The following is a 26,611-nucleotide window of genomic DNA, read 5'->3' on the forward strand; positions in this document are numbered from 1 at the left end:
TGTGGGAGGTGGGAGGGAGAGTCAAGAGGGAAGGGATGTATGTATACCTATGGCTGATTCATGTTGATGTATGGCAGAAACCAGTACAATATTATAAAGCTATTATCCTACAATTAAAAATAAAATTTGAGAAAAAGAAGGACGAGCGCCTACTGTGGGAAAGTTCTCTGCGCTCTAATTGGTTCCTTTGACGAGTTTCCCCTTTTACCATCTCAAAGTAGACATTATCATTTGCTTTCACAGATGAGGGAAGTGAGGCTCAGAGGTGGAAAAACTAGGGAGCTAGTTGGATCCAGAACAGGGAATCTGAAAGCATACCTGTCTTTGCAGATCTTAAGCTCATGCTCTGCCCCTCCCCCCACCCTGCCGCCTGGCTGCTTCCCTGATTCCCACCGCCCCCACCCTCCCCACGCTCCCCTCCAAAAAACACAGACAGAGGCATCTTACATAGGTCATGGTGGCTCGGAGACCCAAGCCACTCGACTCACGTCTTCACTTTAGCCTGCTTAGTCTTGGTTTAGAACTCATTCTGACCTGCTTGGTTATCAGCCTTCCCATCCTGCCGCCTATCAGAAAGGACATAAGGATACCAATCATCTTTGACAGGAGCAAGAAATAACAGATGATGGGAGGAAAATAAATTTTAAAAGTAATTTTAGCAGTGTTGGGTGGTTTTGTGTAGAAACAAATAACCCTACAAATTTCTTTGCTCCCTATAGCTATCACTTGTGAGTGACCTAAAAAAAAAAAAAAAAAAGTCAGCCTTCCTTATGAAAATAAAATAAAGCCTATATTCCTAAGGCAGAACTGGCTCCAGAGAAAGAAGCTCTGTGTTGGGTGGGGCATTGGGACCACAAGCAGCTCAGACTCCTGTTCCTCAAGATCCCTGCTCTCCTTTCTGAAGCCCTGTTCTGGTCATGTTCCACTCTTATAGACACAGAACCAAGGCTTTGGTTCTCAGCTCTGTGCTGTGCTGTGCTCAGTCCCTCAGCAGCGTCCAACTCTTCGCAACCCCATGGACTGTAGCCTGCCGGACTCCTCTGTCCACGGGATTTCTTAGGCAAGAATATTGGAGCAGCTTGCCATTTCCTTCTCCAGGGGATCTTCCCAACCCAGGGATTGAACCGATGCCTCTTATGTCTCCTGCCTTGGCAGGTGGATTCTTTGCCACTACATCACCTGGGAAGCCCTTTGTCCTCAGGACCACTGTGAAATGAGTGACGCAGTTTCATTGAAGACTTGGGAACAGCAAAAGGGAAGCTGATGAAGACGTTGACATGAAACCAGGTGACTGCTGCAAAATAGCCATTTGCTTGTCAAGTACATAATTAGTAACTATTGATCAGATACCCGCCAGGTGCCAGCATAGTCCTGGGTTCAGGGCTTTCTGTTGTGAAGTAACTGGCTCACTCTGTTCTTTGCCCTCCTGGAGTTGCCTGTGCCGTTGGAGGGAGTGTGTCACGTTGATTGGCAGCTTTTGACCCCTGGAGAGGGATGTGTCTGTGTGTGGTCCTGCCTGATTGCATATAAAGTCACCTGCAATACCACTTATCCACTCTACATTGTCAAACACACTGTACCATATAAGAAACATATATTTGGTCTTTGTCTTTGGTTCCTGGCACTGAGCTCCTAAGACACTTGAAATTGGGACTTCCCTGGCCATCCAGGGGCTTCTCTGGTGGCTCAGACGGTGAAGAATCTGCTTGCAATGTGGGAGACCTGGGTTTAGTCCCTGGGTTGGGAAGATCCCCTGGAGGAGGGCATGGCAACCCACTCTTGCCTGGAGAATCCCCATGCACAGAGGAGCCTGGAGGGGGCTGGGGGTGAGTCTACAGTTCATGGGGTTGCAAAGAGTCAGACACAACTGAGTGACTAAGCACAGCACGGGTGACCGTCTAGAGGTTGGGACTCTGCAATTCCACTGCAGGGGGTTAGGGTTCCATCCCTGGTCAGGGAACTAAGATCTGGTGTGCCAGCCGCTAGGCTAAATAAAAAGAAGAAAAAAAGACATTTGGAATCTCCAGAGTGATGAGTGTCTTTTGTGCATTTATGAGATGACTGTCTTTTGTGCGTTTATGAGATGACTGGTGGCCAGGGCCCCTAGATAACTTCAAGATGGGGACTGGTCCCACAAAGACCAAGGTGTGATTAGAGGGTGAGAACTTTCAGCCCCACCCCCAGATCACCAAGGAGGGGAGAGAAGGAGGAGATTGAGTCAATCAGCAATGGCCAATGATTCCATCAATCACGCCTCTGTGATGAGACTTCGGTGAAAACCCTACACTACGGGACTTGGAGAGCTTCTGAGTTGGTGAGCACATCAAGGGGCTGCGAGGAGGGTGGTGCTCCTGAGGAGGGCATGGAAGCCCCTGGGAAACCCCTGCCCCCTGACTTCCTTGCCCTGGGCATCTTGCTCACTGGGCTGTTCCTTGAGTTGTATCCTTTATAATAACTAGCAATAGGAGGAAAACTACTTTCCTGAGTTCTGAGAGCTCTCCTAGCAGATTATTGAACCTGAAGTGGGAATGTGCATTGGGGACCCTAACTCTCTAGCTAAGGTAAAGAGCAGTGTGGGCACCCTTGGTAACAATACTTGTGATGAACGTCTGAAGTGGGAGATAATCCTGTGGACCAAGCCCTTAACCTGTGGAGTCTGATACTAAGTCTGGGTGGTTAGGTGAGTGTTGAATTGAATTGTAGAACTCTATGTTGGATAGATGGAGAGCTGGTTGTCAGCGTGGATAAAATCCCCACGTGCTAAGTTGTTTCAGTCGTGTCTGACTCTTTGTGACCCCATGAAATGTAGCCTACCAGGCTCCTCTTTCCCTGGGTTTCTCCAGGTGAGCATACTGGAGTGGGTTGCCATGCCCTCCTCCAGGGGATCTTCCTGACCCAAGGACTGAACCTGAGTCTCTAATGTCTCCTGCATTGGCAGGCAGATCCTTTACCACTAGTGCCACCAGGGAAGCCCCCAAATCCCCTATTTGGTGTCAGAAGCACAGGAAAACATAGCCTGGCCATTGGGGCAGCTTCCAGGTTCTAATTCCATGTCCTGGAGGACTGATAATCAGAGCTACCTCCCTGGGAGGGCCAGGCTGGACCTGCCCACAGGTGCATAACCTTGACTGCTAGGATCCTGAACAGCCTTGCTAGGGGCTCAGTAACTTCCGCTGCCACACAGAAGAAACACTCGTAGGTAACAGGGGCATCCTCTGTGACAGATGTTTACAATGATGACCTGGAATCATTTAACAGAGGTTGAACTATGTTTGTTCCATTGTTTAAGAAGGCAGGGTCATGTGGAATCTATTTTAGAAAGACTGCCACACAGAATGACTAAAATAAGAAGTTGGAGTACTTAAACGGGCAAGGTTCGATTATCCAGAAGATGAGCTTAGAAAGGACAGCTCACTCTCAAGTGTGGTATCATTGCAGGGCCTTTTTTTTTTTTTGGTGGCAAGGCATATGGGATCTTAGCTCCCTGTCCAGGGATTGAACCAGCAGCCACTGCATTGGAAGCACAAAGTCTTAATCACTGGATCACCAGGGAAGTCCCTGTAGTGCCATTAAAAAAAAGAAGAACTTTATTTTTGGCTGTGCTGGGTCTTAGTTGCTACATGCAGGCTTTTCTCTAGTTGTGTTGAGAGGGGGCTACTCTTTGTTGCCATGTGCGAGGTTCTCATTGCAGTGACTTCTCTTTTTGTGGAGCACAGGCTCTAGGGTGCATGGGCTCAGTAGTCGAGACCACCAGGTTCTAGAGCACAGGCTCAATAGTTGTGGCACATGGGCTTAGCTGCTCCTTGGCCTATGGGATCTTCCCAGATCAGGGATCGAGCCTGTATCTTCTGCATTGGCAGGTGTACTCTTTACCACTGAGCCACCAGGGAACTGTGCCACCCGCCCCTGCAACTGCGGTGCCATTTTTATCATTGATTCCAAGCCCCATGTCACTTCCTGAATAGAGCAGTCCCCGTTCTCCAGGTTCCCTGTACCCTCATGGCTTGGGGCAGTGTCCCCGAGGGCACTCATAACCCTGATGTGGAGGTGACAAGCCCCACCTGAGGCATTCTTAGCCCCTCCCAGGCTGCAGTCTCTCCCTACACAGGCTGGATGCTGTGGACACTCATCTCTGACTGCCACTCTGTCACAGCCCCAGTCTCAGTTCCATCTCCTGCCTCTGTAGAGAGGGGAGAAAGAACCATGTGGACTTCCCTAGGGTCAGCTCCGTCTGCTGGGGTTCCAGTCTGTCTTAAAGGTTCACAGAGCCCCGTGGGTTCTGCTCCATAAATAGGCAAGAGAGCCTGCCCAAAGGCAGACCCCAGGACCTCCGCTGCAGGAAAACTGTATGCTGTTATTGTCGTTCAGTCATGTCTGACTCTTTGCGACCCCATGGACTGCAGCATGCCAGGCTTCCGTGTCCTTCACTATCTCCCAGAGTTTGCTCAAACTCATGTCCATTGAGTCAGTGATGCCATCCAACCATCTCATTCTTTGTATGAAAACCTGTATGTGACAGGAAGTTTTTCCAGCAGGAACTCCAGGCCCCCAGGTCACACTGGATTCACACAGGCTGTGAGTGGAATGGAGCAGCGCACTGAACCCTGGACCTCTCATTACATCCCACGGGCCTCGCAAATAAGAAGAACCAGGGGACAAACCCGAAGGAGCATCCTGTGAAACAGACCCAGGATGGCACCAGCGCCTGGGACCTGAATTCCATCTCTCACTGATGGTGCCTTACGCTCTCATAGCTTAAGCGGGAAGACTCACCCCAGGAGCTTCAAACTGTTAAGAGCCAAATCCATTTGCCTGCTATCTGAGAGGCAGCCATGATTTTGTGATTAAATACACAGATTTGGGAACCAGGCAGCTGGGTTTCAGATCCTGGCTTCATGACTCATCAGCTATGTGACCTTGGGGTGAGTTGCTTAACCCATCTGTGCCTCAGTTTACTCACTTGTAAAGACTGGGATAATAATGACTGAGAAGAGTAAGTGGGTTAGTATTTCTAAAGCACTTAGAACAGTGCCTGTCACATGTCATTGTGCTAAATAAAACAAAGTCATCCGGCAAAGGCCAGGGACTGAAAAGATGAGACATACCCAATAAATGTCTTTGAGGCTCACATGTGTGGATTCTGTTTCATAGCTGACTCCTTGCCCTGGAGGCAGCGACTCCTGAGTGGGGCTGCAGAGGAGGGAGTGCACGAAGGGTTAAACCCCCAAGTGAACAGAAAAACAAGTTCCATCTGGTCCCTGGGACAAAGCGACAGCCTGCAAAGCCCCCAGCCCGGGCTCCTGCTCAAAGGACACATTGCTTTTTAAAATTCCAACTTGTGGCTGCCTCGATCTATAAACCAACCAGTTCTCCACACCCTAGAGCTCGGAGCAGGATTCACAAATGGCAGCGAGACATTCGTGTTCCGAGAATAGGCATCTGAAAGTGTCTTTGCATTCGGGGTACCCAGCCCCCCAGCTTCCTGAGAGGCCCTGGGGCTAGTGCTTCATCCTGGACTCCCGCTCAGAACAGGGATTGCCCTCCAGGCAGTAAAGAGAAGGCAGGCAAGAGGGCACATGGTCAAGGCTCTGACTGGGGCTGGGGCTTGGCTTAGATGCCCCGCTTCAGCAAATGGTCCCTGGGACTCCGATGCATCAGCTGTTTTTGCCCTACTTCCCCATGCCATTGCTGGGACCCCACCCCTTAGGTGCCGGGCTGCGAGTGGAGAAAGGCTGATTAATGAGAACTATCAACACTCCGCAAGGCACTTGGGGACACTTTTAGAGAGGCAGTGGGCTTCTTCCTGGTTCCTGGGCAGGTCTGTGCATGGGGCAGGTTGTGCCCGGCAATCCCCTTGGGACTCCAGGTCCCTCCGTACGTGGAAGGGAAGAGAGGGCCAGGATGAAACACAGGGTCCCCGTGGGCTTTTTCCTCAGGCAGGGCCCCTCAGTTTTACCTCCCCCTTCCCTGGACGCATGCCTACGCCTACCCCGATAATGGTGAATCCAGCCCTAGCTCTAACCCTGCAGAGCAGGGAAGTAATTCACAAAAAGTTGGGCAATTCAAAGTTACAGTTTCCACAGCAACCAGCACTCAGACCATTTGGGTAGCTGAAGCCTTTTCCTCTTAGCATTCACTCTTTTTTCTCCCCAAATAGCTTTTCTCCCCCTTATTATTAAAGTAATACACATTTACTGGAGAACATATGGAAATTACAGACAAGTGTAAAAGAGAAAATAAAAATCACCCTTAATCCCACCACTCAGAGCGATCCAATGTTAACATTTTGATGTATTCTTCATACGTCTAGTTCTTTTTTTTTTGCATGCATGCATAAAAAGATATAATTTTTGAAAATTGGGACTATAGTGAAATTACTGTTTTATCATTTGGTTTCTTTCACTTAAAAACATATTGTAAGACTTTCCCATAGCTTTAAATAGTCCCCGAGAACATGATTTTTTAATAGCTACATGGTACTCTTTCATATGGATAGACCATATTCTATTTAACCAATCTATTGTTGAACTTTTAGATGGCTTTCCTTTTTTCTTTTGCTATTTTGAATAACACAACAATGAACATCCTTTTCCATCAATTTGTGTGCATGTCTCATTAATCAGATTAGAATAAATTCACAGAGCTAAAATTATTGTTCAAGTGCAATGAACACGTGAATAATTTTAATATGCATTATCAAATCACCCTCCAGAAAGGTTGAAGCAATTTGTATTTCTACCTGTAATGTACACTCTTCTTTAAAAAAATCCAAAGTACAAATTTGGTAGGTTTTAAACAAAATCTATACTGTTTTAAAAAATTATGGGTCTTTGAATTATAAGTAGAATTGACTTTTCCCCTCACATTTTAAATGAACTTTCTTCGGCTTATAATCATCTATGAATATCCTTTGCCCCCTTTTTCTATACGATATTCATCTTCTCCTTATTGATTTATAAGAGCTTTTTATGCAATAAAGATAATAATCCTTTGCCATATTTGTGGCACATATGTTCTCTCAGTTTGTCGTTGGATTTTTATTTTGTTTATGGCATTTTTTAAAGTGCAGAAGTTTCAAATATTATTGTAACTCACATCCCTCTTTTTTTTCCCTTCTGACTTTGTCTTGATTTTTATGCCTAGGCAGACCCTCCCTAACCTGCAACCCGACAAACATTTATCTGTCTGTTGCTTTCCCAGCCATTTTATGGCTTTGTGGTTTTGATTTCACACTGACTGCTCTAAACCACCTGGATTTCTTGTACAGGTGGGGTTCTGCATTTGCTTGTCTGAGGCTGGAGTTGGCAGGGCCAGGTCAGAGGTTGTTGCCAGGGAGATGCAGGAATTGACCTGCTGCTCCTGCCTTTCAGGAGATCTCAGCCTTGTAGGCACCTTTCCACGGAGCCTTGGTTTTTTGCTAGTGAATGGGAGAAATGAGCGAGGAGGAGGAAATAGCTGTTCCACGATTACACGCTGGAAAAGGTACACACCTCACGTGGCTTTGTTTCCCATCTGAGATGGGGAGGTGGAGGATGGGGAGCGCCAGATGCATGAGAGCTGGCGAGCAGTTTCAGTCTGAGCATGTTAGCAATCCAGGCATTCGACTCCAAACCTGAAATTAACCATCACTCTACTTGAAGAAAGAACTAAAGGCAGTCTCACTGGCATTGTTGTTGTTCAGTCGCTCAGTTGTGTCTGACACTTTGCAAATCCATGGACTGCAGCACGCCAGGCTTCCTTGTCCTTCACTATCTCCCGGAGTTTGCTCAAACTCGTGTCCATTGAGTCAGTGATGCTATCCAACCATCTCTTCTTCTGTCAACCACTTCTCCTCCTGCCTTCAATCTCTCCCAGCATCAGGGTCTTGCATTTCACCAAATACCAGGTTTGCGTGAAGAAGAGGTACTGGGTGGGGGTGTGGGGTTTTAACGGAGAGAGGGCACCTGAAACCAGCTTCCCAGAGATATGGCTCTTCTCTTTCAGCAATCACCCGTAGGGCCCCAGGAGTCAGTGAATACCTACCTGGTGGGACGCTGTGATCCTGAGCAGAGGGATGCCATCCGAGAAGATGCTGTGGCAGACTACCCATCTCTGTCCAGCCTCAGGAGACTACTGCCTTCCTTCCACTGTCCCTATTTCAGTTCAGCCTCCCCGCCCCTCCCCAAAGTTTTTGCCAAGGCTGCTTGCCCAGTTTCTAAAGTGATCTCTGCACGTGATGACAAGGCAAAGGATTTACTCATCCATTCCATAGGTTTGTGTGTGTGCTCAGGCACTTCAGTCATGTCTGAGTCTTTGCGACCCCATGGACTGTAGTCTGCCACCAGACTCCTCTGCCCATGGCATTCTCCAGGCAGGAATACTGCAGTGGGTTACCAGGTCCTCCTCCAGAGGATCTTCCCGACCCAGGGATTGAACCTGCGTCTCCTGTGCCTCCTGCATTGCAAGTGCATTCTTTACCACTAGAGCCACCTGGGAAACCCTTCCAAAGGTTTCCTAGTGTCTATTCTCTGCATAGCACTGTGTCCAGTCATGGAGCTCTATTCCTTTCCAATGAGGTATAAAACATTTCCCTTCCATCTCTAGCTCTCTTCTGCTATCTCTTCTTAACCCTTAAACCTCCCCTACAACCCTCTGCCTTGTATGCCATGTCTTCTAGATATTGCCTCCACTGTCGTGTTGCAGGATGCACTAGGCACCTAGGTGTTGGAGAAGATTATTATAACCACCGTCACCACTACCACCACCATCACCACCACCATCACCATCATCATTTTTGGAATGCTTCCTGTGTCGGCACTGACAGGCTTTATATATGTGATCTCTCGCAACCATCATTCAATAATCTTCATTCAGAAAATATCTATTGTGTCTACAATGTAGCAGAGAAGGAGAAGAAGGAAGCAGATGATAAGACGGTTGGACAGCATCACTGATTCAATGGACATAAACTTGAGTAAACCCCGGGAGACAGTGAAAGACACGGAGGCCCGGCACGCCAGAGTCCATGGGGTTGCAGAGTTGGACATGACTCGGCAACTGAACAGCAGCAGCAATGCGGCAGACACTGCTAGTGCTTGGGATGCATCAGCGAATAAACCAAACATTCTTGCCCTCATGGAGCTTATATTCTAGCTGTGGGGTCGGGGCAGGGACAGGCAAACAAAACATAAACACAGTAACTGAAGAAATGATGTGTAGGTTAGAAGGTGATAAACATGACGGGAAGAAGTAGAGAGGGATGAGGGGCTCAGGGTGCCAGGCTGAGGGGCTGGGAAGGCCTCCTGGAGGTGATGGCATTTAAGCAGAGTCAGAAGCAGGTGAGGATGTGACGTTGTGATGGGGGAGAAGAGACACAGGCAGAGGGAAGCACCGGGCAGGGGCCCTGGAGCGTGGCTGCTGTGGTCCAGAAGCAGACGAGACGCGAGGTGGCCTGGAGCCAGCGAGCCAGGCGAAAATAGCAGGACTGAGGTCAGAGGGGTGACAGTGGGCCAGGTCACAGGGGCTCCTATAAGCCAGTGTGAGCATTTTGGCTCTTACTTTCTGGTGACCTGAGGAGAAATGGAAGGATTCTGAGCAGAGGAGTGAGCTGATCTGACCAGGAGATGTAAAAGCTCATTCTGGCCACTCTGTTGAGGACAGGCTGGCTGTTCAGGGTAGTTGTGGTAGCCTGGAGACCAGGGAGGAGGCTGTTGCAATAATTCGGGCAGAGAGGGTGTGGCCCTGGCCAGGGTGTTAACAGCGGAGGCGAGAGAAGTGGTCAGTGACTGGACAGATTCTGCAAGCAAAGCCAAGAGCGTTTCCTGGTGGGATGGATGTGTGGTGGGAGAGACGGGGCAGTTACTGAAGATGCCAGGATGTCCAGCTGGCACAACTTGGGGCTGGGGCAGCTCTGTGCCGAGACGGGGATGATGGCAGACGGTGCGCGTTGGGAGAGGGTGGGGACGGAGCACTGGCATTGCATATGTTGGCTGTGAGGGTCCATCAGACACCCCCGTGGCCATGTGAGTAGGAGAGCATACAGGTGACATTTACAGACACGACACTGAGGCCTGGGGTCTCCCGCGAGGAGAGGCTGGTGGGAGGAGGAGCACCCTGCAGAGAGGATGAAGAAGTGAAGAACTAGAAATGGGTGGGAGTGTGGGTGCCTGAAGCCAGGTGGAAAACATGCATCTACGAGGAAGAGGTGACCAACTGGACCAAATGCTACTGATGGACCAGGAAAAGACCGGGACAGGTAACTGGCTGCTCATCCACCAGAAGTGGATCTTATACCCATTTTAAGGTGAGGGAAAGGAATCTCAGCGAGAAGCAACCTGCCCAAGGTCATAGTGCTATGGGCAACAGATTAGGGTGTGAGAGGAGGTCTGTGCAAGGCCAGGGACCTGCAAGCTTCTCAGACCAACCCCAGGGCTCCAAGTGCTCTGTGAACGGAAAAACCAACTCTCACAGCTGGCAGCTCTCAGTCCCGCCAGACCATCCTGACTCTGCAGGTCAAGTCTGCAGGCAAGCAAAATGGGATGGACAGAGGACCATAAGCACAATTTAAAATAACTTTTTACTACCAGCTGGGATGTGAGGGCCTGTCTTTGCCCTTCTCCTCGCCTTCCAACCGGTTATTTCACCCACCAGTCTACCAGCCTGGCCCCTAGGGCATTTCAAGTTAGTGGTGCCCAGTGTCAGAAATTTCACTCCAGGCATATTTGTATTTGAATAGGAGGGCACCCCCACAGCCACCTGGCCCAGGAGAGGTGAGCAAGGAGTGCGGAGGCTTGCACACTCGACCCAAATCAGGGACCCTCTGTTTCTCCATTACCAGGTTAAGCCTCCACCATCCCAAGGCCCTGGCCGTTGCCTCCCTGTGCCTGAGACCCTGGCCGCTCAGCCCGCTCACCTTGATGGGGCGGGATGACGGTCGTCTATCTCCCTCTGGTGTCGGCTCTTGGAATTGCAGCCTCGGGAGAGCGAAGAGGCCAGCTCCGCCTTCCAACCCGCAGGGCCTGGAGAGCCACGCCTACCAGCCGGGCAGGCCCTGCTCCTTCCTGGCCCTCTGGGCCTTGCCTGCCCCTACGGGGACATCTAGAGTCTCCGCGTGCCCAACGTCACCGGCAGATCTCAGACCTGGGAATTAAAATGCCCCATGGATTGTCCTGACCCTGCCTTGGATTGTCGGAGCAGACTTGCAGGTGGGGAGCAAACCGTCCCTGATTTCTTCACATTTCTGCATGCCCCCGTCCCCTCAACCTGTCCCTTTGCTATAAGTCACTTGACATTGCCAGGCCCCAACCCCCAGCAGCCATCCCAGCTCCCATTCTTCTCAGGCCTTTGGCCTGGGGAGGGCTCAGACTGTAGTGGGTGCCCCTTCCTAGCAGATGCCCTCCCCACCTCCTCCCCTCTCCCCTCACCCCTCAGTCCGCAAGTGTTAACAAACAATAAAGGACATTATTGCCTCATTTTAAATTCCTCCCAGTCTTTCTCCGAACTCCTCTGTAAAGCCACCTCCCCCTCTCCAGCAAGAGCCTACAAAAGTCACTGCGGGGCGTTCAAAGTTCACATGTTTGTCCCTCTAAATGGCTCCAATCAAGGCTGTGCAGCGATTTTAAAATACAAGAGACTTCTGCCCACACTCCCAGCAGACCACCGAGAACAGATCCCAAGGGTGCGGCGACCCCCCCACCCCCACCCCACCCTGGACCCCAACACACACTGGCTGAGTGACCTTTATTCTTTAAACCCGGATGCAAACCCACTGAACTGGCCCTCCAGGCCCCATCTGCCCCCTCAGTGAAGCAGCCCACACAGTGTTTTCAAAGGAACATTATTTGATCTGAAAAACATCTGGAGCCTGTTTCCCCAGCACTTGACCGGGAGCTCTCAGCAGACATCAGAGGCTCAGTCACTGAACAAACACCCTCTCTGCCGGTGCTCCCAGGAACAGCCCTGTGGACTGGGGATGGGCAGGTTTATAGAAAGGTCTGACCAGGGCTTCTGTAAACCCTGGAGCAGAGAGTATGACGCTGGAAAAGGTGGTGGGGGATAAAGAGGACTGGAAATGAAGGTCAAGGCCAAGAAGCTCCCTAAGGACGGCACCCAGGAGCAAAACATCAGCCATGGAAGGGCTCCTCCTGAGGTCATCCTCTTAACAATGACTGCAACTTACATTCGCATAGCTACAAGATGCCCCTCGTGGGCAGGAATGTATAAGACCCCGATGCTGGGAAAGATTGAAGGCAGGAGGAGAAGGGAACGACAGAGGATGAGATGGTTGGATGGCATCACCGACTCAATGCACATGAGTTTGAGCCAACTCCAGGAGATGGCAAAGGACAGGGAAGCCTGGCATGCTGCAGTCCATGGGGTTGCAAAGAGTCAGACCCGACTGAGTGACTGAACAACAACAACTGGCTCCCGGGACAGTGTCCTGCAGCGGGGCAGGATCTGCTCCGGGAAACAGATGCGTGCATGACACCCTGAGTCCCGCATGGACATCCAGGACTCTTCTCTGGGACTCGGGGGTGCATTTGAGAAGCAACATCTTGAAGGTGATAGAGCAGTGAACTGAGAGGTGGGACACCTGCCATCCAGGGCTGATGCCTCCACTCCCCAGCTTGGGCGAGCTTAACCTTGACCTTGTGAAATGTTTCTCATCCTGCAGTTGTGGGGATAATCCCTACTTGGCCTAGCTCCCAGCGTTGCTAGGAGGATCATGTGAAATCCTGCATAGGAAGTTTCTCTATGACCTCAGACTCTGACTACAAAGGTTAGAGACGGCCATGAACATCATTCTTTTCACCTGGCCCTGTTGTGGCCAGAGGCACCCCCCAAAAAGATGGCTGGGTGGCTCTGAGCTGGGGTGGGAAAGAGTGGGGTGATTTTAGCAGCCTTCAGCCAAGGACAAAGGATAAAATGACACGTGACTCTCTTCCATACAAGCATCCTTACCTGGGTGCCTGGTGGTCTGCCCACCTGCCTTCCCAGACCTGTCTCTACCTATCAGCCCCCTTCTCTGTTACCACCTCACCAGCTCCTCTCAGAGCCTCCAGGAGCCCAACCCTCCTTCTGTGCCCTTTACCCTTCAGACTACAAAGCAGTCTTTTATTGTATGACAAGGTATACCATTTATTACTCTTCTGTCATGTGCCTGGCACTGGGTTGCAGTTGCACCTCATTAATTAATTCTTCCCTAAAGCATCACAGGTGTGAAGCATCACGTGGGTGAACCCCCTCCAGTAGACTCTGTACTGTGTCCTGACTTGACCTTCTCCCTAGGCCCACTGCCCTGAAACTCCTCTCCTGCTTGCTGGAGAGCAGTGCCAGGGAATTTGACAAATCTGACAGCTCTTCCCTAGCCTGGCCCTTCAGCAACCTCTCTCTCGCCAGTCTGACCTGACCTCTGCCGCTGGCTGCTGCTGGCCACTCCGTATCCTCCTTAGTCCCCTGAGGAGCCCAGCCTCCTGGAACACTCCACCCTGCGCCCCCAGATGCCAAGGACCCAAAGCTAGGCCTCCAGCCCTGCCTTCTCTTCCCAGTATTAGACTGATCTGCTCACTGGGTGCACACAGGGGCCTTAGTGAGGCAAAGCTGCTGCCACTCACTGCCCATGGTCCCTGTGGATCCAAGCCTTCTCCTGTGTCCCTGGTTTGGTGATAGCACCGCTGTTAGGGACAGTGCCCGATAATGCCCTTCCTCCCAATTATTATTAACACTCTCCAAAATGTCTTGTTTTGGGGGATAAATAACATGCCCAGCTTAACCCTCAGCCACCCACCTGCCTGTCGCAGAAACCCGACAGCTGTCCCGGCTGTCTCCTTCTTGGCGATATCCATTCCTCTGCTGTCACCAAGCCCAGTGGACTTGACTACCTTTATACCTTCAGACCCCTGCCCCGGTCCACGCCATCACCCTCTGCTTCAGCAGGCTCACCCTGCCTCCAGCCTTGTGTTTCTCCCATCCACCCACAGGCACCTGGGTGACCTACCCAAGGGACCTTCCTGAATTGTCAATCCGATCACCTGTACCAGCCTGAAAATCAAATGGTGACCTTCCCACTTCCCCAGCCTGGCTTCCAGATAAAGACTAGATTCCACACCAGCGCCCACGAAGCAGCATCTGTGACCCCCTCAAAGTGTGGTCCTGCCCCCTCTGGAGCCTCAGCCCTCACCCGGCTGTCCCAGCTTCCTGTCTGTCACCAGCACAGCTCAGCTCGGGGTCCCCTCCCCCTGGAAGCATCTCCAGGCCCCGGCTCAGCTTGGCTGCCCTCCCTGGCCCTAATGGTGCCTGAGGTCCCTCTCCTGAAGCACTGACACGGTGTCCCTGCGCTCCATGCATCTGTCCATCTCTCCACCTTAGACTGGGAGCTGCTGTCCCTGGAGCAACTGCGCTTGGCTGCCCCCTGCATGTGGGCACGTTCCCTCTCAGTATCTTTTCAAAAAATGAGCTGGGTGGATCTGCTAATCCATCAGGGGCTGCTCCCGGGTGTTAGAGCCCTGTGTCCTAATCATTTCATGGTGGCAGCAGCTCCCATTTTTCTGCTCTGCGTACAAAAAGGATGGGAGCTCCTGGGGATATATCCAGAGAAACACATGATCTGAAAGATACACGCACCCCAGTGTTCATCATAGCACTGTTTACAATAGTCAAGACATGGGAGCAACCTAAATGTCCATCGACAGATAAGTGGATAAAGAAGGTGTGGGACGTTTATGCAATGGAATATTAGCCATAAGAAAGAATGAAATAATGCCATTTACAACAACATGGATGGACCTAGAGATTGTCACACTGAGTGAAGTAAGTCTGATAGAGAAGGAGAAATATGTTATCCCTTATATGTTGGGATTAGAAACACAGAAATATGTAATCCCTTATATGTTTAGAATCAACATCCCTTATATGTTGAATCTAAAAAGAATTGGTACAAATGAACTTAGAAAACAGAAAGAGACTCACAGACTTAGAGAATGAACTTATGGTTGCCTGTACACATGGCTATATTTTAAATGGATAACTAACAAGGACCTTCCGTAAAAGCACATGAACTCTGCTCAGTGTTATGTGGCAGCCTGGATGAGAGGGGAGTTTGTGGGGAGAATGGATATATGTGTACGTATGGCTGAGTCCCTTTGCTGTCCACCTGAAACTATCACAACATTGTTGATCGGCTGTATTTCTGTATATCGTAAAAAGTTAGAAAAGGAAGAAGAATAATAGGCAGTGGGCTGGGGAGCTCTGAGGTCTCTTTCATCGAGAATGGTCTCCGACTCTCCCACACGTGCATGTCTCCAGATTTCCAGACCTCTATAAGATTCGTGCTGAAACTTGCGTCTCTGCCTTGGGCCGATGTGGGCAAGGAGGTGGTCCCCAAAAGGCAACCGCACAGATGCTGTAGGTGCCGTGTGACGCGGCGACACGCCTGCTCAGCCCGGGGCGGGGGGCGGGGGGACACTCAGGGTCACTGGCTTGCTGGGGAGGAGAACAGATTGGAAAGCCGAGGGCCCACAGGAAGGATGGCTGTGGTCTGTGTTCCTTCCCTCTAATGCAATGCACACTCCCCACTTAACGGCAATTTCTTCCCTTCAAAAGGATTCCAGCTGTTTAAATTCAAGGTGAAGAATAAGCCACAGTCAAGAAGCTTCTCGGGGGCCTTTCAGTCTTCACGGGCTCGAGAAGGGCACGCGTTTTAAGATGTTTGCCTCTTAACGTTTGTCACAGCACCAGGGGAGGAAGTTTCTTGTTTCATCGCCTCTCTTGGCTCTCTGCGGCTGTTGGCAGGGGGACCAGCCGTATTTTCCTGCACTACTCTGCCTTCTAGGGGGCCCACCCTATTTCCTCTTCTCTCTCTGCTTCCTCCTCCCCACCCCCAGCCCCCCACCTATCCTGGCAGGGGAGAGACTAATGCTGTCCTGGGGTTCTGCCGAGGCCCCAGGACACCCGGCAGCTTGAAGCACAAACCATGGGGCTCACGCGCCTCAGAGCTGATGCTCCAAGAGGTGTGTCCGTCCACCTGCCATTCATGCATTCCTTCCTTCCTTCATTCATCTGGCCACCTGGCCACCCAGTCAGCCAGCATGGGGTCTGTGATGCTGGTAGGGGCTGTGGGTAGTTCAAAGAAATACAACACATGGTCTTGCTCTCCGAGAGCTCATAAATCAGTTGACGCTACAGGAGATATGCACAGGCAACCACAGTACAAGACAGAGGGAAGCAAACGCTGGGTTTGGAGGGTAGGGGATGTGAAAACTGCTCAGAGAAAGAAGAGACCCAACAAAGATTGGGGGGAGGGAAGCGTTACTCAGAGGAAGGCAGTCAGGGAAAGCTTCTCAGAGGAGGAAGCATTTTGGTAGGGGTGGGGAGTACCGGAGTACGGTCCAAGTCTGGGGAAGGGGCCTAAGCCAGCAGGAAGACCTCTACTGGGCAGAGAGCTTAGTCTCCCGCCCACTACACGGCTCCTTCCAGGGCTTCAGGGCTTGCTTCGTGGGTGGGCTTCCTGGGCGTGTCCCCTGTAAGCTGCTTTGATCACCTTTGAAAGGCAACATCTCCACGTAGTCAGTCACCAGCCTCTTGCCCTTTTCCATCAGACCCAGAGGCAATGCCTTAGTCCTCTTCACTGTTACTAAGGTCTCGGGCTTCCCTGCCCCCACTTTAAAGGGACTCTGCACTTTTTCTCTCATGTTTCCTGTTCAACATCCTATCTGCTGTCTGAAAACCTGCCCCTTGATGCTCCTTTGGAGGGTACCATCCTCTTCTGCTTTCAGCCCTTGTAGAGTAAATGGGGCTGCCCAGCATCACTGTTTGGGTCAGGGATGAACACGGGATACAAGCAGGACAAATCTGGAGACTTTTAATGGTTGGATGGGGTCAATCTATATCCAGTGGGTTAATAAACTAGTAAAACATAACTCTGAAGCTGATAGAGTCATCTTTGTCATTACAGGAAAGAGTGTTTACACACAAAACCAGCACAGAAAAAACAAGTAGAGAAAAGGGACAGACAGCTTCCTGGTGACGTTGATTGAGCACCTGGATCCAGCCATGCCTGAAGTTATCCCTGGAGTTTTCAGTTTGTGAACCAGTAATGCCTTCCTTCTTTTCTCTTGTCACAAGCCAGTTTGAGTTGATTTTTGTCTCTTGCCACCGACAATCTTGACTAAATAAATACTTAACTTGATGAGCACATTAAATGAAACAATGCATGAACAGTATTCAATATGAAGTGGGTACCACCCAATAAATGGTAGCTTTTGACACTCTAGCTGAACCTGCTTTCTCAACAGACAGATTTCTGTAAACTTTATAGTTCTATAGCAGTAGAATTCTACTTTTCCTTTATTTCTTTCCACCACTTTGGCCAGACTGTCCTTTTTGAAATCTCTGCTTTCCTTGGAATACTTATCCACAGCTCTGCATCCTTCGTAAATCTCCAGGTTTTCTCCGCTGCCCCACTCTGGGCTGAGGCAGGGTGGGAGATTGCAGGATCTGGAGGGGGTGATATTTTCTTTGCATTCTGTGTTCATGCCCAAGGACCATCAGTCCCAATTGCTGCTGCTGCTGCTAAGTCGCTTCAGTCATGTCCGACTCCGTTCGACCCCATAGACGGCAGCCCACCAGGCTCCTCTGTCCCTGGGAATCTCCAGGCAAGAATACTGGAGTGGGTTGCCATTTCCCTCTCCAATGCATGAAAGTGAAAAGGGAAAGTGAAGTCGCTCAGTTGTGTCCGACTCTTAGTGACCCCATGGACTGCAGCCTAGTCCAAGTCAAATGCAAAGGCTTCCCAAACTGGCTTCAAACTTGTTGCGGCCAAGGGCACCAGGGACTCAGGAAAGTCTACACTGCCATCTAGTGGACATATGTGACAACGTCGCATGGAATGGAGCAATATCACTGGGAATGGAGCTCTTGGCTTAGACTCCCTCTTTGAACAGTCATTGGGCTCTGAAAGTATTTGGTCCAAACTCCTCACTCCTTAAGGACAAGTGAATTAAGGGTAAAGTCAAGAGTCCTGTCTCACGGAGTAAGCATTATACCTTTCCTTGGAGGAACAGGCTCCCGCCCTGAGTTACAGTCACAGAGGCTTATGTTTCCTCCACTTCTCCCACCTATTGATGTTATGACCCAGGCGGAGGGTTTCTGGTGGGGAGGGCTGACATGAGCATGTGTGTGTGTGTGTGCACACACGTGTGCATGTGTGGCAGGCTTGGGAGGGCTGAGGAAGAGGACACCGAGAAAGTCTCTCATGACTAGCTTGCTTAGCCCCCCAGAGGAAAGAATGTTTGTCAACGCTGCAGACACAATAGCCTGTCAAAGCTTCATGTTTCTCAGCCTCATCAATTATGAGACAGATCACCATGTATTTGTTCCCTGATAGTGCAAGTCAGTTAAAGAAAGAAAAACTCTCAGGAATTCTCTGGCGGTCCAGTGGTCAGGACTCTGTGGTCTCACTGCCAGGGCCCTGGGTTCAATCCCTAAATCGGGGAACTAAGATCCCACAAGCCACAAGCCATGGCTAAAAGAACAGAAAGAAAAGAAAAATCTCCTGAGTAGTCTTCACAGCCCCCGACTCGAGAACCTGTCATCTTGTTATCCTTGTGCTGACAGCCCCCAGGCTGGGCCAACAGAGGTGGGGAGCCCTCTGTGCTCCCTCCCTGCCACGATCGCAGGGGGATCAGAAGGTTAGCAGAGGTGTGCCTGTGGTCACATCCTGGCCATGCCCCTTCTGTCTCCACCCATTCGAGTCCCGAACACATCACAGTCCTTGTGCCTAGGTTGACATTGGCACCTTCTACTACAACCTGCAGATAAAGCAAGGATTACCCTCCGCCCCCTGATACTCTGGGAGCTCAGCCTGGAGTCAAAGACGAAAGAAAAGGCAACTAAGCCACTGGAGCAGCTATCCTGACAACTGCAGCTCTATATCCCCCTCCCATCGCCCTTCCCCGGGCTTACCACATTCCCAGACGGAGAGAAGCTTCCAGAACAAGATGGTACCAATCATTTTCCAGAAAAAGGAATAGTTCTATCCAGTTCCTAGAATGTTTCTCTTTTTTATTTCGGGCAAGTCGGGGCCAACTTCTGAGCGGGTCTCATACTGAGATGCCCCAAGAGTCAAGGGCTCTGACCTCCACTTGTTCAGCCCACGTGAGAAGCACTGCTCCATATGAATCGAGTCCTCCCCATCTAGATCACTCCGAAAACCCTGCCACTCTGCACCTTGAGAAACAGCTCCCCATAGATCCCTCCTTTCTCATTTTCCTTGCCACCCTCTGCATCCCCTGGCCAGTCCCCGGGTGGAGCACCCCCTGAACGATGCCAAAGCTTGCGGCCTGCAGCCCCTGCTACCCACCCCAGCCTCCTCCAACGCGGTGGGCCACTCTAACGGAGGCACACACTCACGGCAACAAGCCATCTGGTGCCACCAGTCCTGGCTCAGCTGGCTCTGCACGTGGTTTCCTCTCAGCCAGAGGAACAGACTCAGAGGGAACCCAGATCTCAGAGCGACCCTCCCACTCCAGCCAGGCCAGCTCACTCACGTCCAGGGCCTGAGGGAACTTCACGATTGGTTCGGGCCAGGTAGTGATCTTCTGTCTGTAATTGTTGCATTCAGGAACGATCATGCAGCCGATGTTACCCAACTCTGGGTAGAAAACCTTAAGGCCCCTGTGGAGAGAGGGAGGTGGTTGTTTTGTGTTGGGGTTTTTGGGGCGCTGGGGGTGCATAAGGCTTCAGTCTGACCTGTGGAGCTTGAGTTACTTGACTTCTTGTGACTCAGTTTCTCCACCTGTACAGTGGGAATACTAATAATACCTATTTGTAGGGTTGGTGAGAAGGGTAAAGTAGTGATTGATGTTTACAACAGGGCCTGGCATGTTATCAATGGTCGGAAAGTATTCATTACTGTCAGTGCTTACTTCTCAAAAAAAAAAAAAAAAATCCATAGGCAAACCTAATCAGTGTCTTTAAAGTAGGGCTGGGTATAGAAGAATGATATTTTTATGTTGCTTTTCTGGAATGTTCTTATTACACAAAGAAAGGTGTAGCAAGTTATCACAGGTTTCTTCATGGGGACAAACTTCTTTAAACAATCAAGACCCTCTCCATGCCTGCAAATCCCAGCAGTAGCTGCATAACTCCCTTCTGTGGGTGACCCTACCCTAGGCTCTCGATATGCCATTCCTTGTGCTTTCCTTATTAGTGTTATTATTTACTTTATTTTTGGCTGTGCTCGGCCTTTCGTTGCTTCATGTGGGTTTTTCTCTAGTTGCAGTGATCAGGGGCTCCTCTTGGCTGCGGTACTCAGGTTTCTAATTGCATGTGGAGCACGGGCTTCTCTTGCTGTGGAGCATGGGCTCTCAGGTGTGTGCACTTCAGTAGCTGAAGCACTCGGGTTCAGTAGTTCAGCTCCTGGGCTCTAGAGCACAGGCTCAGTGGTTGCAGCTCATGGGCTTAGTTGCTCCGCAGTATGTGGGATGTTCCCAAGGATAGAACCCGTGTCCCCTGCATTGGCAAGTGGATTCTTAACCACTGGACCATCTGGGAAGTCCTCAGGTGGTATAGTTTTAATAACTTTTGAAGAAGTTGTAGAGTATGGGTTTTCATCTCTCCTCATGGCAGCATTTTAAGGACTTTTTGGCTTGTTTCTGCCTTTACCCCCTGCCACAGCAGCTATCGAGATCTAAGGCTGAGAGAGGGGACCCTCTTCTGGCAGAAAGATGGGGACTCAGACCACAGCCCAGAACTGGAAGCGGAGGGAAAGGGTGGGGAGGAAGGAAACTGAGGACCAGAGGCAACACAAGTGTCTCCTTTTTCTATCCCAGTAGAATTGCTGCCAGTGTTTAAATGTTCTTATTGTCCGGCTGCTAAGTTGTGTCCAACTCTTTGTGACTGCATGGACTGCAGCGTGCCAGGCTTCCCTGTCCTTCACTATCTCCTGGGATTTGCTCAATTTCATATCCATGGAGTCTGTGATGCCATCTAACCATCTCATCCTCTGCCACCCACTTCTCCTTTTGCCTTCAGTCTTTCCCAGCATCAGGGTCTTTTCCAGTGAGTTGGCTCTTCCCATCAGGTGGCCAAAGTATTGGAGCTTCAGCTTTAGGATCAGTCCTTCCAATGAATATTCAGGGTTGATTCCCTTTAGGATCGATTGGTTTGATCTTCTTATAGTTAAGCAAAATCATCAAACTGACATTTGTGAGTGGGCCTGAGGCAGGAGATTGATGGGTTTCAGGAGGGACACTTAACAACTAGCCTCCTGTTTGCATTTCCTGAGACAGGAAGTAAGTAGGCTCCAGGTTAGGTATTTACAATCATCCTCCTGTTTGTACTTTGAAATAGAAATAATAACAGAAACAGGGCAAATAGCCAGGCTTTGTTTCTTGTGGCTACTTTAAGATAACAGCTACGGCGGGACAGAGAAGGGTTAAACCCTGTTTGAGTAAAAGATCAAGCGGTCACCAATGTCCCCTCCATGCAACAAGGGAGATGCAGCACATGGGCAGGAAGCCTCCTTGAGGGTCAAAAAGAAGGAGGAAAAACCCCATAGCAGGTGATGCTGAGGCTCCCCCATAGGCCTCTGGGCTGGAATCCATCTCAGAGAACAGTTGTGCATGAATATTAGGGAGGGTCCTAGGGCAGGTCAATTGTAGAAAAAGAAATCAGATAATTGGCCAAAGATAAACAAAGACCCAGAAGAACTGCCCTATAAATGACTTAACCGCCTCTTTACTGCGTTCCTCACTAGGGGAGACGTCCACACCCTTTCTCTCCGGGGTGCCTCTCTGCCTTGCTTTTGTCTTAACAAACTGTTTATCTGTGGGCTCTCCCAGTTGTGCTGTGTCTCTAATAATAAACTTCATACTCGGTTTTACAGTTTTTGCTTCCTTGAGAATTGCATTTTTCAGTGGAGGGGAACAAGGGCCAGGGGAATTTTGCTTCTCGCCTCTAGCCCCTGGTGGACTAGCAGCTAGGATTCCTGGTTTTTATCCAGGCTGCTGCTGCTGCTGCAGGTTCAATTCCTGGGGAGGGAACTAAAATTTTGCTTCAAGCCACTGCTCTCTGCTGCCTCTCAGATCAGGCCTAAAGCCCCTGAGGGGCTTCCTAGATGACTCGAGCAGTAAAGAATATGCCTGCAATGCATGAGACACAGGAGACATAGGTTCCATCCTTGGATCAGGAAAATCCCCAGGAGGAGTAAACAGCAATCCACTTCAGTATTCTTGCCTGGAAAATCCCATGGACAGGGTTGGCTGACGTGCTACAGTCCATGGGATCACAAAGAGTTGGACACGACTGAGCATGCAAGCAAAGCCCCAGAGGGTGCCAGGGGACCAAGAGTTAGGTCCATCCAGCCAGGCCCCTGTCGTACCCACAGGGCACTGTCAGCCCAGGGTCTGAAGCCCACATGTTTCCTCCAAGTCTCATTCTTCAGATGAGGCTATCACCATGGGCCGAGAGCTGGACAACAGCCTCCCAAGAACCTGGGCAGAGGTGCCCCGCTGGGCCATGCCCAGAGAAACTGAGGCAATAAATGTGTGCCCCAGTGAGGTTTGGGGAACTCTTCTGTAAGCAACAGAGAAGGAGTGCACAGGCTTGTCTGCACTTCCCTTGACTGGATGTTCACGGAAGTCACTCAGCATCATAAGAATCAGATCAGAGGAAAAGAGCTCCCTGGGGATGAAAAAAGCTCAGAATCCCAGCTGCCCCCAAAGCAAGGGAGACACAAAGGTCCATGGAGGGAAGGCTGCCTTCATAGAGGCGCCTGGGGACTCAGGGGACACCCCACCCTCTGCTGTGTGGTTCTCAGTGTGGATATGTGGGTCTATCTCCAACCAATTCTTCCTTAAGGCAGGAGCCCAGAACAAGACCCCCCAAGGAGGAATTGAAGGATGAGAGGTGGAGGCTCAGAGGAAAAAGAACTGCAGGTGAAGGCAGGGGACAGGGTCGTGACATCTGTCTCCAAACATCGGAAGGACCCTCCAGGGACAGAGAGGCTAGACTTGTTCGATGCAGTGCCTGGGGCAAAACTAGGAAGAATGGGGGTGCAGTTAAAGAAGGGCAGTCACAAGGGTGACTGTGACAAGTCACAAGCCTTGACACAAGGGTGCCCTATATGATGTGGGAGGCTTTCAGTACAGAAGAGAGGACTTTGGGAAGCAGGTCGTGTCCCTGTGAGAGTCCACTGGGGCCACTGGGGCCACTGGGGCCGAGGCAGCAAGGAGAGAGGGGCTGAGTGGATTCACCCTGGATGACTTTGGTTCTTTCATGTCTGTGACTGAACCTAGAGTTCTGACTCTCATGGCTTTGCTGGTCTAGTCTGTCTTCCTCAAGAGTGAAGTGAAAGTCACTCAGTCATGTCTGACTCTTTGTGACCCCATGGACTGTAGCCCGCCAGACTCCTCTGTCCATGGGATTCTCCAGGCAAGAATACTGGAGTGGGTTGCCATTCCCTTCTCTAGGGGATCTTCTCAACCTGGGTCTCCCACCTTGAAGGCAGATTCTTTACCACCTGAGCCACCAGGGAAGCCCCTCAAGCATAGGTAAGGTATTATTTGAGAAGAACTTTTCTCTTACCAATATTTCTCCATTGCTTGTCACAGCACAAGAAATTCCTCTCTTATAGATTAATACTTTTAGGTCCTGAGTGTTAACTTCAAGAATTCCCTGTTAGATTCTAACAATACCGGGGAGAGGAGGCGCTTCTCTAGGGGAGTCTCTCAGCAAGGTCAAGAGCCTGAACTGAGCAGGATCCTTGGGGATGGGGGCACAGAACAGGAGGTCCTGATCTCAACTTCGGAGTCTGATATGTTCTTTTGTGTTCTCATTCGGTGATGATCTTTTAATGAGCTTCCCTGGTGGCTCAGATGGTAAGGAATCTGCTTGCAATGCTGGAGACAGGTTCAATCTCTGGGTCAGGAAGATCCCCTGAATCTTTTACCAAAAAAAATCTTAAGCAGTCATAAAGTCAAAGCTTCCCTCTTGCAATGATGATCTGCAGTCAAAAACTCGTGTCCTAGCACGCAGGCTTAATGCTGGAAGTCCATTAAGTTCTCAAACTGGGGATCTGCTAGCATCTTCTAAGAAGTCCTGAGAATGATTCCTTGCAATGAACTGAAAATTGATAGGTTGAAATCCTAGCCCTGAAGGTAACAAAATTTGGAAGTGGGGCCACTGGGAGGTGCTTAGGTCATGAGGGTGAGGTTCTCACGAATAGAATAGAAAAGACTTACCAGAGAGCTTTCTCACCCCTTCCAGTCTGCAAGGACCCATCAAGGATCCAGCCACCTATGAGTCAGGAAGTGGGATCTCATCAGACAAACAATCTGCTGGCACATTGACCTTGGACTTCTCAACCTCCAGAATGTGTGTGTTAGTTGCTCAGTTGTGTTTGACTCTTTGAGACCCCATGGACTGTAGCCCACCAGGCTCTTCTGTCCATGGGATTTCCCAGGCAAGAATACTGGAGTGGGTTGCCATCCCCTTCTCCAGGGGATCTTCCCAACCAAGGGGTCAAACCTGGGTCTTCTGTTTTGCAGGCAGATTCTTTACCATCTGAGCTACCAGGGAAGCACCTCTAGGATGGTAAGAAATAATTTTTTGTTTTTTATAAGCCACCCAGTCTGTGGCCCTGTGTTATAGCAGCCCCTTGGACTGCTGTAAGACAGATTCCCTTTACTTGAGATGCTCTGGGCCCTGGACGAAGGTCAGCAGTTGAAGGTGAGTGGGGAAAGAGTAGGAGTGTAGTCAGACGTGGGGCGGTGGGGGCAGGGGTTTGCATCATAGCTCTGCCCCTGGTCAGGTATATCAGAACCATGGGCAGGTTATTTAATCTCTGGGGATTCCTATCTGCAAAATGGGATGATAACACGTACTTGGTGGGGTCATGGTAACAATGAAATAGGTCAAGGACTCTAAATCACTGGCAGAACACCCATCACGTACCAGGTGACTGGAGCTCCTGCATGTGCTGTGGTCCCCAGGCCGCCAGGAGACCAGCCTGTGGATGCCTGCAGGGCTGAGCTCAGGGCATCTGGGTACTGGTGGGTTCCCTCCGTACATGGTGACCGAATACATGGGATCCACGTGTCCCACGGTGAACACGGGAAGCACAGAGGTTCTCCGCATGGGGCTGTGATCATGGCCTTGGCCCCGCTGTCCTCCCCAGCTTGGGGGCTGGACCGGCCCACCAAAGGGAAAGGCCTGCCCGCCCCCGGGAAGGTCCTGCTCCACAGAGCACCTTGCACACATAGGAGCAGCAGCCCCACCCGCCTTCCCTCACACAAAATTTCACCCAGCACTGTCTCACCAGAGTTACAACTGTACTGATAGGAACAAAATCTGTGCCATTTTGGGGGAGGGGGAGGGGGCGGAATTCAGCTGCCTAACTTTTTAGGAAAAAACATATTTATCTCCCTAAAAGTAATGTTAATGTTTGTAAGAATTCGAATGTACTCAAGGAGACAGAGTAAGAAGTCCTTGTTCCCTCTCTTACTTCCAATGGCCTCAGTGTGACGCCAGCGTCCTCGGCCACCAGGTTGGCAGAGGGTGTTGGGAGCAATGTGGCCTGGGCAGCCCTCGGGATGGCCCATGTGTCCAGGGTGATGAAGACCGGTTCTTCTGACCCATGATGGATGAGGAGCAAGCTGGACTCCGACACAGAGTGAGAGAAGCTTGTGCCCTTGGAAGGGACAGAGCCAGCCTCTGACGCCCAGCCTTTTCTCTGGACAATGTCCAATGGCCCCACTCCGGCCTGTCCTGACACTTCCGGGGCTTTGTTTGAGAAAAGCAAACAACCACCTCTCACACAGGGAGGGTCTGGTTACACAGCCTCTGTCAAATGCCACTTTTCTTGAAAGTGCCACTTTGTTGGGGGGAAGGGAGCCTTCCAGGCTGTAGGGGAGGGATGGTCTCTCTTGGGGTCCCAGCAGGGAGGGTGAGGCCAGCCCCTCAGGTTTGGAGGCCCCAGGGGAGGTGGCCAGATCCGGGTACCCTCCTGGTGTTGAGAGGACCGCCCTCTGGACTGATGGCACAGGCCTGTCTCACAGTCCTCTCCCCGATCTCAGTCTGAACCACCCTCTGGACTGATGGCACAGGCCTGTCTCACAGTCCTCTCCCCGATCTCAGTCCTGGTGTTGAGAGGACCGCCCTCTGGACTGATGGCACAGGCCTGTCTCACAGTCCTCTCCCCGATCTGTCTGAGTCTCCTGTCCGCAGACACTGCCACGGGAGCCAGTGGCCCCGGACTCGTGGAGACCCCCCTCCCTCTGCACCCAGCCTTACTTGCAGAGGACAGCGTCGTTGTCAGGCAGGGCCTCGTACACACACAAGTCCGTGTCCTCCTCCTCTCCAGTGACCGCCACCGCGAGGCCCAGGAGCAGGGCTGCTGTGACCAGCCTCATGGTCCAGCCCATGGGCACCTGGAAAGGAAGGAGTCTTCAGAGCTGCCGGGCTCTCTGCAGGGGGTGCCCTTCCCACCCACAGCCCCTGCCCCAGGGGGCCCACCTGGTAGGGAGAGAGCCCTCTGCTTGGCAGGGAGAAGGGCAGGCACAGCCTGGGCTCCGGCAGCTAATCCGCCACCCAGACACAAGTCCCTTGGGCGGCCCTGGGCCTCCTCCCAGCTGGA

General features: G+C 50.9%; 1 protein-coding gene across 2 annotated transcripts in view; it reads right to left on the bottom strand.

Moving 5' to 3' along the window:
• PEBP4 (phosphatidylethanolamine-binding protein 4) overlaps positions 1-26,605 on the bottom strand; it is a 221,879-nt gene extending 195,274 nt beyond the window's left edge. For both annotated transcript variants that reach the window (XM_010845486.1, XM_010845487.1), the window contains exons 1-3: positions 26,491-26,605; positions 26,269-26,405; positions 19,524-19,650 (exon numbers count right to left, since the gene is read on the bottom strand). In XM_010845486.1, coding sequence (XP_010843788.1) covers positions 19,524-19,650; positions 26,269-26,399 — 258 coding nt within the window. In that variant the 5' untranslated portion in view covers positions 26,400-26,405; positions 26,491-26,605. The remainder of the gene's footprint in view (positions 1-19,523; positions 19,651-26,268; positions 26,406-26,490) is intronic.
• Positions 26,606-26,611: the final 6 nt, after the last annotated feature.

Source organism: Bison bison, unplaced genomic scaffold (genome assembly GCF_000754665.1).
Source record: "Bison bison bison isolate TAMUID 2011002044 unplaced genomic scaffold, Bison_UMD1.0 scf7180017864217, whole genome shotgun sequence".
Taxonomy (NCBI): domain Eukaryota; kingdom Metazoa; phylum Chordata; class Mammalia; order Artiodactyla; family Bovidae; genus Bison; species Bison bison.